General features: G+C 34.2%; 1 protein-coding gene across 1 annotated transcript; it reads left to right on the top strand.

The window, feature by feature from the left end:
- The first annotated feature begins 4,483 nt into the window (after positions 1–4,483).
- LOC136816581 (polypeptide N-acetylgalactosaminyltransferase 13-like) lies at positions 4,484–13,770 on the top strand. The gene is made up of 10 exons (XM_067072917.1): positions 4,484–5,084; positions 5,426–5,598; positions 5,860–6,067; positions 7,312–7,482; positions 7,723–7,840; positions 10,561–10,751; positions 11,416–11,551; positions 12,058–12,171; positions 12,384–12,530; positions 13,064–13,770. The coding sequence occupies exons 1-10, from the start codon at positions 4,576–4,578 to the stop codon at positions 13,205–13,207; spliced, it is 1,911 nt and encodes a 636-aa protein (XP_066929018.1). The 5' UTR covers positions 4,484–4,575; the 3' UTR covers positions 13,208–13,770.
- Positions 13,771–14,178: the final 408 nt, after the last annotated feature.

The following is a 14,178-nucleotide window of genomic DNA, read 5'->3' on the forward strand; positions in this document are numbered from 1 at the left end:
TGTTGTCGGAATTCTGACGCATTCGTCAAACCCAACGTCGGACATTTATACTGTCGGACTAGAAAGTGTCGGACTACTGACGACCTCCCCTAAATTTTATGAAGAAACAACAAAATAATCATATTGGATTGAAAATTGTGCCCGTTGGAGCCCTAAACGAGCTGTTTTAAGCCAATTTTGGGTAGCAAAATGCTTTTTAAGGCCAATTTTGCAAGTTCATAAACTTTAAACTAATTGATTTACGCGTCTGAAATTTTCAGAGATGGAAGTCTTCAGTAAAGTTTTTAAGCAAAATGAATTTCAAGGTTTCCACTTTTTTCAAAAAATCATAATGGCGTCTTCAAAAATTGCTTTTTAGCAAAAAAAATCATATTTATCAAAAATAGCATTTTTTTAAGGCAAGATTCTACAAACTGAGTTTAAATGCTGATTGAAATTTTTTTTGCAGTGATAGTACTCTGGAGATACTCCAGGGAAATCAAAATCATTTGGGTCTGGGATGCGTCCATGTCCCCCATTATGGAAATAAAATCCCTGCTAAGAGCCATTTTTCAGGCAAAAATCTAAATTTGGACTGAAAAAATCTCTAAAATGGGCCCGAATTTTCTTGCAGTGGTAGTATTCTGGAAATAATGCAGGAAAATCAAAGTCATCTGGGCTTGGGATTTGGGTATATCCACCATTTTGGAATTGAAATTCTTGCTAAAGTGCAATATTTCAATCAAAAATCCAATTTTTGACTGGAAAAATTTTAAAAATGGCAATAGACATGATCCTAAAATCTTTTTGCAGTGATAGTCTTCTGGAAATACTCCAGGGAAATGAAAATCACCTAAACCCAAATGATTTTCATTTCCCTGGAGTATTTCCAAAAGACTATCAATGCAAAAAGATTTTAGGATCATGTCTATTGCCACTTTAGAGCAGTTGTTAAGTCAAAATGGGATTTTTGCTTGAAATGTTGCAATTTAGCCAGTTTTAGCACAGATTTCAATTCCATAATGGCAGATATACCCAAATCTTAAACCCAAATGATTTTGATTTTCCTGGAGTATTCCCAGAAGACTATCACTGCAAAAAGATTTTAGGTTCATGTCTATTCTCATTTTAGAGATTTTTTCAGTCCAAATTTAGATTTTTGCCTGAAAAATGGCTCTTAGAAGGGATTTTATTTCCATAATGGGGGACATTGACGCATCCCAGACCCAAATGATTTTGATTTCCCTGGAGTATCTCCAGAGTACTATCACTGCAAAAAAAATTTCAGTCAGCATTTAAACTCAGTTAATAGAAGCTTGCCTTAAAAAATGCTATTTTTGATAAATATGATTTTTTTGCTAAAAAGCGATTTTTGAAGACGCCATTATGATTTTTTGAAAAAAGTGGAAATCTTGAAATTCATTTTGCTTAAAGACTTTACTAAAGACTTCCATCTCTGAAAATTTCATACGTGTAAATCAATTAGTTTAAAGTTTATGAACTTGCAAAATTGGCCTTAAAAAGCATTTTGCTACCCAAAATTGGCTTAAAACAGCTCGTTTAGGGCTCCAACGGGCACAATTTTCAATCCATTATGATTGTTTTGTTGTTTCTTCATAAAATTTAGTACAGCAAGTGAAAAAAATAAGACTTGCAATAGTTTTGACATATTTACAGGCCTGAAAAGGCCAGAAAATGCCATTTTTTCCATTTTTTGCCTGTAGTGCGAATCAGTACCCCCAGGGGCGTTCGGCCAATTTTGGACTTCTGACCTTAAAAATTGCGCAGAATGCATCACAATAGGTTAAATTCTCATAAAAAAACACTACATCTTGAATTTGAGTAAGTTTTGGAAGAGATATGAAGAATAAAACTCAAAAAAGCTGATTTCTTGGTAAAAAAGCCCCCCCCCCCCGGGCAGTTTTTTGGGCTGGAATTCGTCAAAAATGCATGAAATTGAAAAATTTTGTTTTTAAATGTCTTCTATCATTATATGGAACAGAAAAAACACCAGGCGAAGAAGATCTGAAGATACCCCCCAAAAAAGTTACTCTACCCCCTACCCCTAATAACTTTGATAACTTCGATAAGCAATTGTACTTCGATAACCAATTACTATGATATATCTTTAAGAAAAAACAAAAAAACTGACCTAAAACCAAAGCACAAAAAGAAGAACAATTTTTCGATGGCCGTCTTATTGAGTACAGTGAAGTCCGGTAACTTGCATCAGTGGAGGCTAACATGCATAGCCCTCAAATGAATGACCTGTCTGGTCCTTAAAATACAAAGTTAAATCAAAACAAAAATGATAGAGAAGAGCTACGAGCGAAGCTGCGTACCGTAAGTTGGTCTAATATCGACATCCCTTGTCTAATTCCGACACCCTTCTTTAGAGAAAGGAATAATATGAAAGCTTGAATCACTGATTGAAAAAGGATAATTCTTCTCTGACCACTAAGCAAAGAAAAACAGTTTCAGCTATTTTATAAATTTCAGCTGATAAACTCTGTAATTTAAATCTTTTTCTAAGTCGAGGAAAATCTTTGGTCTCATGAAGATCGAATTAGAGAGAATCGACTGTATCTTTTATTCTTGGCAGGGGGGAGGGTCATGCAGTTAGTACCAGACACGTTGGTGGTTAGTACCGTGGTGGGTCATTTTCATTTTAAGGATTTTGCAGTTAGTACCTACCTACTGGGTACTAACTGCTGAAAGGGGGTGGTATCTCAGAATTTTTAAAAAATCAATTAGTACTTTAGGGTACTAACTGCTGAAAGGGGGCGGTATCTCGTGTCGACTTATAAACCAAGTAACGGTAGTGGACATGTTCATAAAAGATGTGTAAATATTGGCCTTTTGGAGACATTTGAAATGACTGTTACAATTTTACTCATGATAAAAATGAGGTCCTCGCTGCTGCAGTGGTTAAGCTATATAGCTGAAGTTTCCTAAGATAATTTTGTATCAATAAGAGACTTGATTAAATTGGAGCTATGATGGTTTGTTTCAAGGTCAGTGAAATCTGGTGAAATGATAAAAAAGTAACAAGTAAGAAATAAATAAAATGATAAAAATGGCCATAACTCATGAAATATGTATTGTAAAGATGTGAAAATGTTACACATCACAGGTTATTATTTTAAAAATAAAACTCAACCCCCTACTTTCATATACGAACAATGCAAACATAAGCCCATGTTGAAGTATATAGCTAAGTCCCAGTCCCCAGGAAATTTCGCTTCCGTCAAATAAGTATGTTCGATTATCCAGCCCTCGAATTTCAGGTCGGCATTCGGCAGTGCCGACCTAAAAGCCGACCAAAGAGTGCCTATGGTCGGCAGTTCATTGCCGACCATATTCATTGATTCTCTCGGCAGCCGACCATAAGTTATCTTTTAGGTCAGCAAAGCCGACCTTAACAGCAAAAAGTATTAAAAGAGAAAAACAATCTTTATTTGTCTTAGAGGGATTTTATTATTCTTTATTATCCTGTAACTGTAAAATGAAAGTCTCTAATAAGAACCATATCGCACTCAAATAAAAAAACAAACATTGCCGTAGCCTTTAAACAACTTTGCCGACCTAAAATATAGCTCAGATCGGCATTGCCGACCTAAAAACAAGCTTAGGTCGGCAAAATTTTGCCGGCCTTCGGCCGGATTTGCACGGCACTTACGTGCCGACTTACTTTTACTTGAATTTCAAGGGCTGATTATCGGCCTATTTTGAAAATTTTTTGCTTGTATTTATTTTTGCGATTCGGTAGTTTTGAAAAATTTTTTAAACGGTATTAAATTTTGCAAAATTTTGTAACTCGCAAAATTTCATACCAATAAGGTATCTAAGTTTTACTTCAATTGATCCTTGCTTACAGTTACTTGTTTCAAGTAAACGCCCCTCCTAGAGGGGAAGGGTTATTCGACAGGGCGTTTAAAAGGAGGTGGCGTTCATTCAAAGTACAGTACAGTAAGTATACTTGCAAATCAGAGATTTGTTTGTGATTGATGCTGCAGAGTGCTCAATGAAATCAGAGCCAATTTAAATTTAAAATTTACTTGCAAATCAGTAAAAATGCTCAAAAGTACTTGAATACACTAGTTATTTAATGACTAATACAGGTTGATTGATTAAAACTACTCAAAGAAAGAAAATGGAATTCTCTATATTTTCAAAAAATCATATTGCAACTGATCATTAGAACCACCAAAGTAAGCTGCAATTAACTCATGTGATTTTAAAAGCATTTAAATTAGAGCAGAGATTGATGAATAAACATATTCAACACAATGACACACCAATTAGAAACTGGTTGAAATTTGAAAACGTTTGAAGACATCCCCAATTATAACAATCAATTTTTTCTTTATGTCAATGAGTATAGTATATCCTTTCTGCTAACTCTTGATAAGAGCTATCAGTATATGCTATTGAATTTTGAACAGCTTCATTGGCAATCAAGTTCTTTTGAAAGTTTCAGAGTGATATATCAAACATTGGAGACTAACGATGAAAGAAGAAATATTTTATTATTTTTCAGGTGAATTCTATATATCAATATGCTGAGGTACAAAGAGTAGTAAATTGATATTAAAAATGCCTAAAGGCCACTTTGACTGTGGCAAGGTCACAAGTCGGAAGATACTTTACATCATAGCATTAACATCTGTGTTTTGGTTTTCTATGAACATTTTATTGCTGATAGCAAACAACCAGGCTGCAAGAGACTCTTTGAATTCATTAACATTGACATCAGATGAACATTTGGATTCACATTATATGAAACATGCAAAAGAAGTTGCACCTCTTGTAGCAGCTGGCAAAAGAGTGCATCGTGATTTACCATGGTTGAATAAAGAATTTTTTGATAATAAAATAGTACCACAACAACAAACTGTACATAAACCTGGGCATCGTGAAGTTTATGATATTAGTAAAGAAGTAAATAAACAGCCTGGAAAAGGTGAAATGGGTGTTGCAGCATATCTTGATACAGATGCAGAAAAGAAATATGCTGAAGCCATTTTCAAAAACCATTCCTTCAATTCTGTTTTGAGTGACAAGATATCTTTGGATAGGACAATAAAAGATGTTAGAGGGGCAGAGTATGTAGCTATTATAATTTCTTTTTTTTGACTGTTTTCGATTATAAATTAGCTTATTGGTTGGACTTAGCTTCTCAAATACAGTGACCTTGATTATCGCATCTTCAGGCCATTTTTCATACCCCTCCTGAAATGCCTAAAATTTTGGAAAAAACAGCCTTTATTTAAGTGGAAAAACACTATAGAAAAAGTAACGAATGCTGGTTTGATCTTAGTATCTCACAAGTGAGACCAATAATAAAGTAGATCATTTAAGATAAATGAACACTGAACACCGCTAAATTATATTGAAAAAATAAAAGAACTCATTAAAATTGTATTGTGCATGTCGTATATTTCAGATGTGCAAGGCAACATTCCAGCTATCCTTCGAATCTCCCTACTGCTAGTGTTGTAATATGTTTTCACAATGAAGCAAAAAGTGTGTTACTTCGTACTGTACACAGTGTAATCAATCGAACCCCTCCTGATCTACTCAAGGAAATTGTCATAGTGGATGATAAAAGTGAATATGGTAGGATATTTTTTAGTTACTCCATTTATATCTGTTTTTTAAGAAGTTTCATGTATTGATGAGCATGCTTCAAAATGTTTTACATTTTAAATGCTCCATTGAGAAACACATAATGAGACAGCACTTTGAACAATATCCTCTCTGACAATACTTTAGACATTGCCCCTTGTGGTATGATAAATTTTCTCATTACCAATCCCTCCATTTTAATCCCTTTTTCGATACCTTTAAATAACTAAGCCAAATTTTCTCACTTCACAGCAAATCTAAAGAAACCGATTGACGACCATGTCAAGCAGTTATCAAACAAAGTTGTTGTCGTGCGCAATGCTAAAAGATCGGGTTTGATCAAATCCAGACTTGCCGGTGCAGAAAAAGCTACAGGAGACGTCATCGTATTTCTTGATTCTCATTGTGAAACTACTCCTGGTTGGGTTGAACCCCTTCTTGCAAGGATCGCCGAAGACAGGTATTCTTTCTATAGTTTTCTATTTACATGCTTTTTTTATAAGAAAATCTTTGGAAGAACACAAGGCTGAAAATTGGCTGAGCTAAAATTTATATTCATTATATATTGGACCTACCGGGAGGTCCTTTAATTTGACCGTTGTCCGTTCGTCTGTTACAAGCTTTTCTCGGGATTGGCTCATTAGTTTTTTTTTATTTTTTGCACAATGATACAAAATAGTAATACCTGAAAAGTGACGGAGCCCGATTTTTGAAAAAAATTTTTGGGGGGCAAATTTGGGCCAAAAACTACCTAAAAATAAGGTTTTTTGGACTTTGTGCAAAATTGCTTCATTAGTTTTTCCTGATTTTTGGCAGAAAGATAGAGTGCAAGGTACCCTAAAATGTGGCTGAAGCAATTTTTCTCGGAAAATTTTTTTTCGTCGTCAAATACGGATTTTCGCAAATTTGGGCCAAAAACTACCTAAAAATAAGGTTTTTTGGACTTGGTGCAAAATTGCTTCATTAGTTTTTCCTGATTTTTGGCAGAAAGATAGAGTGCAAGGTACCCTAAAATGTGGCTGAAGTAATTTTTCTCGGAAAATTTTTTTTCGTCGTCAAATACGGATTTTCGTTTTTTGGGAAAATTCCCTTTTACCATTTTCCTGTTAGCAGCTTTTCTCGGGATCGGCTCATTATTTTTATTTCAGATTTTGCACAATGATACAAAATAGCAATGCCTAAAAAGTGACGGAGCCCGATTTTGAAAAAAAATTTGGGGGCAAATTTGGCCAAAAACTACCTAAGAATAAGGTTTTTTGGACTTGGTGCAAAATTGCTTCATTAGTTTTTCCTGATTTTTGTAAGAAAGATAGAGTGCAAGGTACCTTAAAATGTGGCTGAAGTAATTTTTCTCGGAAAATTTTTCTTCGTCCTAAAATTTTCAAAAAAAGACGACCAAGTTACAGAATGATAAAAGAAAATAAATCAGACGTTTTTGCATTGTTCTAAAACTTATTGTGTTTGCTCAATACCAATAGTAAAAAGTAGAACACCTACTTTTATCTGATTTTGATCAACAGGTAGGTCCATTCAGCATGTTGCTTGTTTTTAAATTCATTTCTGGTTCTTTAAACTTTCAACAGCGTTTATTTACCATCAAAACTACTTCTAGAAAAGTCAATTTTACTTATTTAGGATTTCCGCATTTCAAACTATCTTATTATGGCAAAAATGTGACTTTGTTCTTTCGATTTTGCACACTAGATCCAATGTAGTTGTGCCCATCATTGAAGTGTTGAACGCGGACACATTGGAATACAGTGCTGCCAATAATCCTGACCAACGAGGTGGTTTCGGATGGGATTTAATGTATAAATGGAAACCAATTCCCCTAGAAGAACAAAAATTAAGGAAAAGTCATATTGATGTTATCAGGTTATTTTATCATTTTATTTGATACTGATTTATAATAAGTTCTCTTTAAAATGCCTGAAGCTCTCGTAAAGGTTTTGTTGGGCAAGCGGCTATTCCTTTGCTTTAGAAGCTCTGTGATTTTACAGTACATCTTTAACTGCACGATTGATAATGACCTTTCTTTGAAACGTTATACAAGTTTATTGGGTTTGATAGTGAGGGAGACTTTGTAATTATGTATCTTTTTTTTTTTAATTTCAGGACTCCAGCGATGGCAGGTGGTTTGTTCGCAATCCATCGTCAATATTTTTATGATATGGGTTCCTATGATGAAGAGATGGACATCTGGGGTGGGGAAAATCTTGAAATGTCCTTCAGGGTAGGATGATAATGCTATGGTTTTATTTCTGCTAACTTGAAAAGATTTGCATACGAACTGACATTTTATTCAAGAGAATTCTCCAGAAGTTAAGAGCCATTTTTTTTAAGAGTCTTCAGGGTGTGATACCTCATCCTCTTGGATTTTGATGAAATTTTAAACAAATGATCCATCACACAAGAAAATAAGACCCTGAAAATTTCACCTTGATATCTCAAGTAGTTTTGAAGATACAGCGTCTCAAAGATAGGCTACTAAGCGGAAATTGACCCCTAAAAATCATGAACTCTGGTGGGGAGCAGATTTTGAAAGCCAATGAATTTTTATTCAAGTACATTAGAAAGCTGATTTACAGTGGATTTCAAGAACTTTTTGTAGGGAATCAGAAAAAATCAAATTGAGTCTCCAAAATTTTCCCCAAAAATCTTTAGCACCTCCTGTAGAGGGCTTCAAACTTTGTGTAATCTGGGTTTGGAAGCACTTTTAGCTGTCTGCTGATGGTCCTTGAGACTTTTTTGAAGCAAACTTTTGACCTGGAGTGGTTTACTGGTGGGTTTTGGCCACAAAAATAACATTTTCAGTATTTCTATTTTTGCGTAACCGTCAAAAATGGCCGAAAAAATTGCTATTTTGGCTGATCTGGAGCAAAATTCAAGATGGCGTATCTTTTTGAACCCCCTACAAATTTTTTTGAAACTTTCAGTAATGCTTCCTTAGTAGGTCTAGTTTATAACCTCAAAAAATCTCAGTGGGGCCTTGAAGTCTCTTAAAGATATGATCGATTGAAAATTTGCTTAACTTCGTTGTTTTTTCCCTCCTAAATGCTAAATCAGGCCCACTTAGGGCTCTAAAGGTAAATTCTTGTCAAAATATTGGTTGATCTTCTCTAGCCAACTAATCATTGGCATTAAGGGAACAACTGTAAAAAAATTCAGGTCATTTCCATTAACAGATGACATTTTATGACTGTTTCTTTATTTTTAAATATAGAATATGTAAAAAAATGGGACTGACATCTGGCCTTTCCTACCATTTCAGGGCCTATATTTTCAGGAAAAGCCTCAACCTTTCACAGTTTGGTAAATATTATTCCTAAATATAAGCAGGTTACTTCAACTAAATGGGTTTAACAGTACTTAATTCCTATTCAAAAACTTTTTAGACTCATTCAGAAATCCTACTTTGACAATAATTTGCGCTTTACTGCAAAATTTCTAAGTCTAAGTGTCGTGATTAACTTTAGAATGTCCAATATTTCTTGTCCAGAAGATTTAAACATCATTGTTTGCAGTATCTCATAAAATATCACCCTAGTAATGTTGCTTAGTTATTTAAGAATCAACAAGTAAGGCTGTCAGTATACACAAATATAGAGATATTGGACATTCTAAAGTTAATCACGACACTTGGACTTAGAAATTTTGCGGTAAAGCGCAAATTATTGTCAAAGTAGGATTTCTGAATGAGTCTAAAAAGTTTTTGAATAGGAATTAAGTACTGTTAAACCCATTTAGTTGAAGTAACCTGCTTATATTTAAGAATAATATTCACCAAACTGTGAAAGGTTGAGGCTTTTCCTGAAAATATAGGCCCTGGAATGGTAGGAAAGGCCAGATGTCAGTCTCATTTTTTTACATATTCTATACTTAAAAATAAAGAAACAGTCATAAAATGTCATCTGTTAATGGAAATGACCTGAATTTTTTTACAGTTGTTCCCTTAATGCCAATGATTAGTTGGCTAGAGAAGATCAACCAATATTTTGACAAGAATTTACCTTTAGAGCCCTTAAGTGGGCCTGATTTAGCATTTTAGGAGGGAAAAAACAACGAAGTTAAGCAAATTTTCAATCGATCATATCTTTAAGAGACTTCAAGGCCCCACTGAGATTTTTTGAGGTTATAAACTAGACCTACTAAGGAAGCATTACTGAAAGTTTCAAAAAAATTTGTAGGGGGTTCAAAAAGATACGCCATCTTGAATTTTGCTCCAGATCAGCCAAAATAGCATTTTTTTCGGCCATTTTTGACGGTTACGCAAAAATAGAAATACTGAAAATGTTATTTTTGTGGCCAAAACCCACCAGTAAACCACTCCAGGTCAAAAGTTTGCTTCAAAAAAATCTCCAAGGACCATCAGCAGACAGCTAAAAGTGCTTCTAAACCCAGATTACACAAAGTTTGAAGCCCTCTACAGGAGATGCTAAAGATTTTCGAGGAAAATTTTGGAGACTCAATTTGATTTTTTCTGATTCCCTACAAAAAGTTCTTGAAATCCACTGTAAATCAGCTTTCTAATGTACTTGAATAAAAATTCATTGGCTTTCAAAATCTGCTCCCCACCAGAGTTCATGATTTTTAGGGGTCAATTTTCGCTTAGTAGCCTATCTTTGAGACGCTGTATCTTCAAAAATACTTGAGATATCAAGGTGAAATTTTCATGGTCTTATTTTCTTGTGTGATGGATCATTTGGTCAAAATTTCATCAAAATCTAAGAGGGTGAGGTATCACACTTTCTTTATTCTGAAGATTTTTAAAAAAAATGGCTCTTAAATACCTAGAAATGTTGATAGTTAAGATCTTTGAATTTTAAGTAGCGTTTTCTTAATAAATTTACAAAAATGTTTCCTTGAAATCATAGCCGATCTTCATGTAACTTGTCAAAAAGATGCTACTATGTCACCCCATTTTTACTTATTGATGTTTATTCTATTTCTTAGATCTGGATGTGCGGAGGTCGTGTCGAAATTATTCCTTGTTCAAGAGTAGGTCATATCTTCCGTAAATACACTAGCCCGTATAAATTTCCAGATGGCGTAGAGAAAACATTGGCAAAGAATTTGAATCGATTAGCAGAAGTGTGGATGGATGATTACAAGGAATTGTACTACAACAAACGACCACATTCGAAGTAAGATGAGTTGGATTAGAAGCACTTTTTATTTGTCAAAAACTTATTAAAGGTTATCATTTAATGTATCTGCTACTATTTGCTTAAAAAAGAAAGAACTTTTTTTCTTCCTTCTGCGTCACGCGAGCACAAATTTTGAGAAATACACAGGTTGCAAAATTATATCAAAACAAAACATGAGATTGTGATTACTCGAAAAAGTTCGCGTGATTTTATTCCCATGTTACTTGCTTTATAACTTACAGCTGATAACCTTATTAGTGTCGACAAAATCGAACCAATCAAAAATAAATGTCATGTAACAAGCACATAAAAATTTCGAGTAAAAGCGTGATTTGTTTTCAGACTTTAATTTTGCAATCTGTGTATTTCATTGTTTATTCTGATTTGTCAGCATAGAGCCGCGCCTTCTTTCTATATCATAAAAAAAATATATCCTTAAATCCATGCAAATAATTTGTAATTGCAATAATGAGCATCAACCATTTGATTCCAGTAATACTAATAGTAATTTTTATTGTTCATTTATTACCAGTTATTACAGCAAATTCTAGGTATGTTACCAGTAAGTCAAAGATTAATCGATGATAAACCAACTACGCGATTAAAAATGCTATACTTTAAAATGCTAAAAAGAAAATTTTCTTCAATTATCTTATTTCAGAGGTATGCCATTTGGTGATGTCAGTGGAAGGCGAGCATTACGTAATAAATTAGGTTGTAAAAGTTTCAAATGGTACTTGGACAATATTTATCCAGATGCACCAATACTTGACCCTTATCCACCTGCTAAAGGAGAAGTATAGATTTCGTTTTATATTAATTAAAATTGAATTATTTATTAATATCTTCAGTTCATCTTCATCATAAAATACCCCGGTCTGGAAGGCTTTTGTTTATTTCTATTGTTAACAGTTAGAGCTTGCGTTCGCTAATCGACTTGTTTTGCATACTTTTTGATCATGTGATTGAAAACTAGACCAAACCCAAGAGGAGAATTTGGTAACGTGATCAAAAAGTTTGCAAATCGCATCTTGCCTTTTATTTATAACAAAAGAAAATTTGACAATAAAGCTAAAACAATACATTGCCAGACCAGTGTTTTTTATAATGACTATGATCTTATTAACACCTTCATTTCAACTATAGCCATAATAACGGGACCGAGTGAAGAGGTCTTTTGATATTGACAGTTAGAAATACTCATCCTTCGACAACAGAAGGTTGGTCTTACTCGTGCTTGTGGTCTGCTCGGAAAAGACTCGCCTATTGTAATCTCTCACAACAACACTGTTTGTTCTTGTAGATACGTAATCCATCGTCAGGAGTTTGTTTGGATACCATGGGAACAGTAAAAGGTGATGAAGCAGTCAAGCGGAAAGTTGGAATGTATCCTTGTCATAGCCAGGGTGGAAATCAGGTAACGGTCATGATTAATGTGTCAATTTAAGTAATAGATCTAGAAATCAGCATCTAATGAGCGATCTTCTTTGCTGTTTCACTACTCATTTGAACCGTGTCTGTTTTGGTCAATTATGCTGGTGGAAATTATCTGTTCAACGTCTTTTCCTTACAATAAACAATCTTAAAGTCGCACAAACATTCTAAAGTGTTTTCATCCTTTCTTTCCAGCATTTCATTTTCACAAAGAAAGGGGAAATTCAATTTGATGAAGATTATTGTTTTGATGTGTCCAGTAATTCTCCTGGTGCAAACATTGAACTATGGAAATGTCACGGCTTTGGTGGAAATCAAAAGTTCATCCATAACGGACCAGTGGTATGTATGTGTTTGTAGGTCTAATTATCGAACGCTTCCCCTCTTGAAATCACTAAAATTATGTATGGTAAAAACCATTGAGTTTGAAGCCACGAAGGGGCTAGAAAGGGATCTTCAACCTTTCGTAAGCAAGAAAAAGTGAAGCCCTAAAGTTTACCCCGCATTTAGAAATTTTGTTTGAAAAGCACGGATCCTTAATGGGAAAAAAAGTGGCTTCATTTCCCATCCAGGAGATGCGATCTAGCCTCATCATCGGAGCTTTGAAATCAATGGTAAAAACAGGCTTATTGTAAAAAAGGTCTCTTAAAAGAAGTGCCCTTTTTGGCTGCCATCGGAGCCTGCCAAGCCTTTCTCGAATAATAGTCTATATGCCATCGACAAGTGAAATTATAAGTTCCTTGCTGGGGATTCTAAATGACTTTCTGTCAAGAAATAAAATGAGAGGTGAGGATAATTCCTTTCAGATTCCTCTATTTGGTATGTAGTTCTTCAACTTAGTGACATTTAAAATGAGTTACAATATTCTGTTATAGGGTGAGATACGTCATGAGCCAACTGGGCAATGTGTTGATAGAGGGAATTCTGGTGCCACTCTTGTCATTATGAAACCTTGTAATGGAGCTGCTAATCAGAAATGGAAATTCTCACATTATAACGCAACCAGGCCTGCAACTTGAAGAGATTCCTCATTGGAAGAGCATATGTAGTGAGATATTGATCTGGAAGGTGTTACCGAAGCCATGAATTATCACTGATCTAAAACTGCCTCGATTATGCATTTAAATTTCTATTTTGAAAGACGCAGACTGAGGAGGTTGTTTAGCTGGTTACTTCACTTACACCCGATCAAGGCGATATTTTAATTACTTAATGCTAACGGGTCTCTATTGCTGTCTCTATTGCTGATGGGTAAGTATGGATAAGTAGTCACTATCAATTAAACAATATAGGATTTTAATTGGCTCTTGATTTTTATCGTCGAGGGTAACTTAAAATATGATTGGACTGGAATGTTCATCTGAAAAGCATATCTAAGAAAAGAAGCGTTCTCTTAAAAATTTCAAAATGGTATTAAAATATATATCGAGTCGTTTCGGTCTTTATATCTTTGAATAAAAGGATACTAGAGGTCCCAATTACGCCACTTACTTTTTATATTGGTCTTAAACCTCAAACTTAATAATAAAACTCGACGAAATTGTTATATAAGAAAAATTGCTTACAAGTTAGCAAAGATTATTTCATTCAGTTTTTTATTGAAATCTTTGGAACGTAGTGCCGTGCATTTAAAGTATCAGTATAAGCTTGATTATGGCCACTTTTCCAAATTTTCCGGGAATTTTCGTTCATTAAAAGAAAAGAGAAAGTCTTTTTATATTATCAGAATTATATATTTATTAGCTAGTTATTTCTAATAAAGGTTCAAATCTTTATGTAAACGTTTTATAGGTATTACTACCGTTTGCATTAAAAATTCTCTGAGAACCGTATTAACTTATTTTATTTTTCAGCGCTTTTTAATAATCAAAGTAGTTCAAGTAAGAGTATTTTCATTAAAGAAACGCCCTTTTTCTCGACAGAGATCTTCATTTCTTCTTTGCATCCTCAGGTTTATTTATAGTGCTGAAATTTTTATAGTTTATGATAA

Source organism: Clytia hemisphaerica, unplaced genomic scaffold, assembly GCF_902728285.1.
Source record: "Clytia hemisphaerica strain Z4C2 unplaced genomic scaffold, Clytia hemisphaerica genome assembly, whole genome shotgun sequence".
In the NCBI taxonomy this organism is placed as follows: Eukaryota; Metazoa; Cnidaria; class Hydrozoa; order Leptothecata; family Clytiidae; genus Clytia; species Clytia hemisphaerica.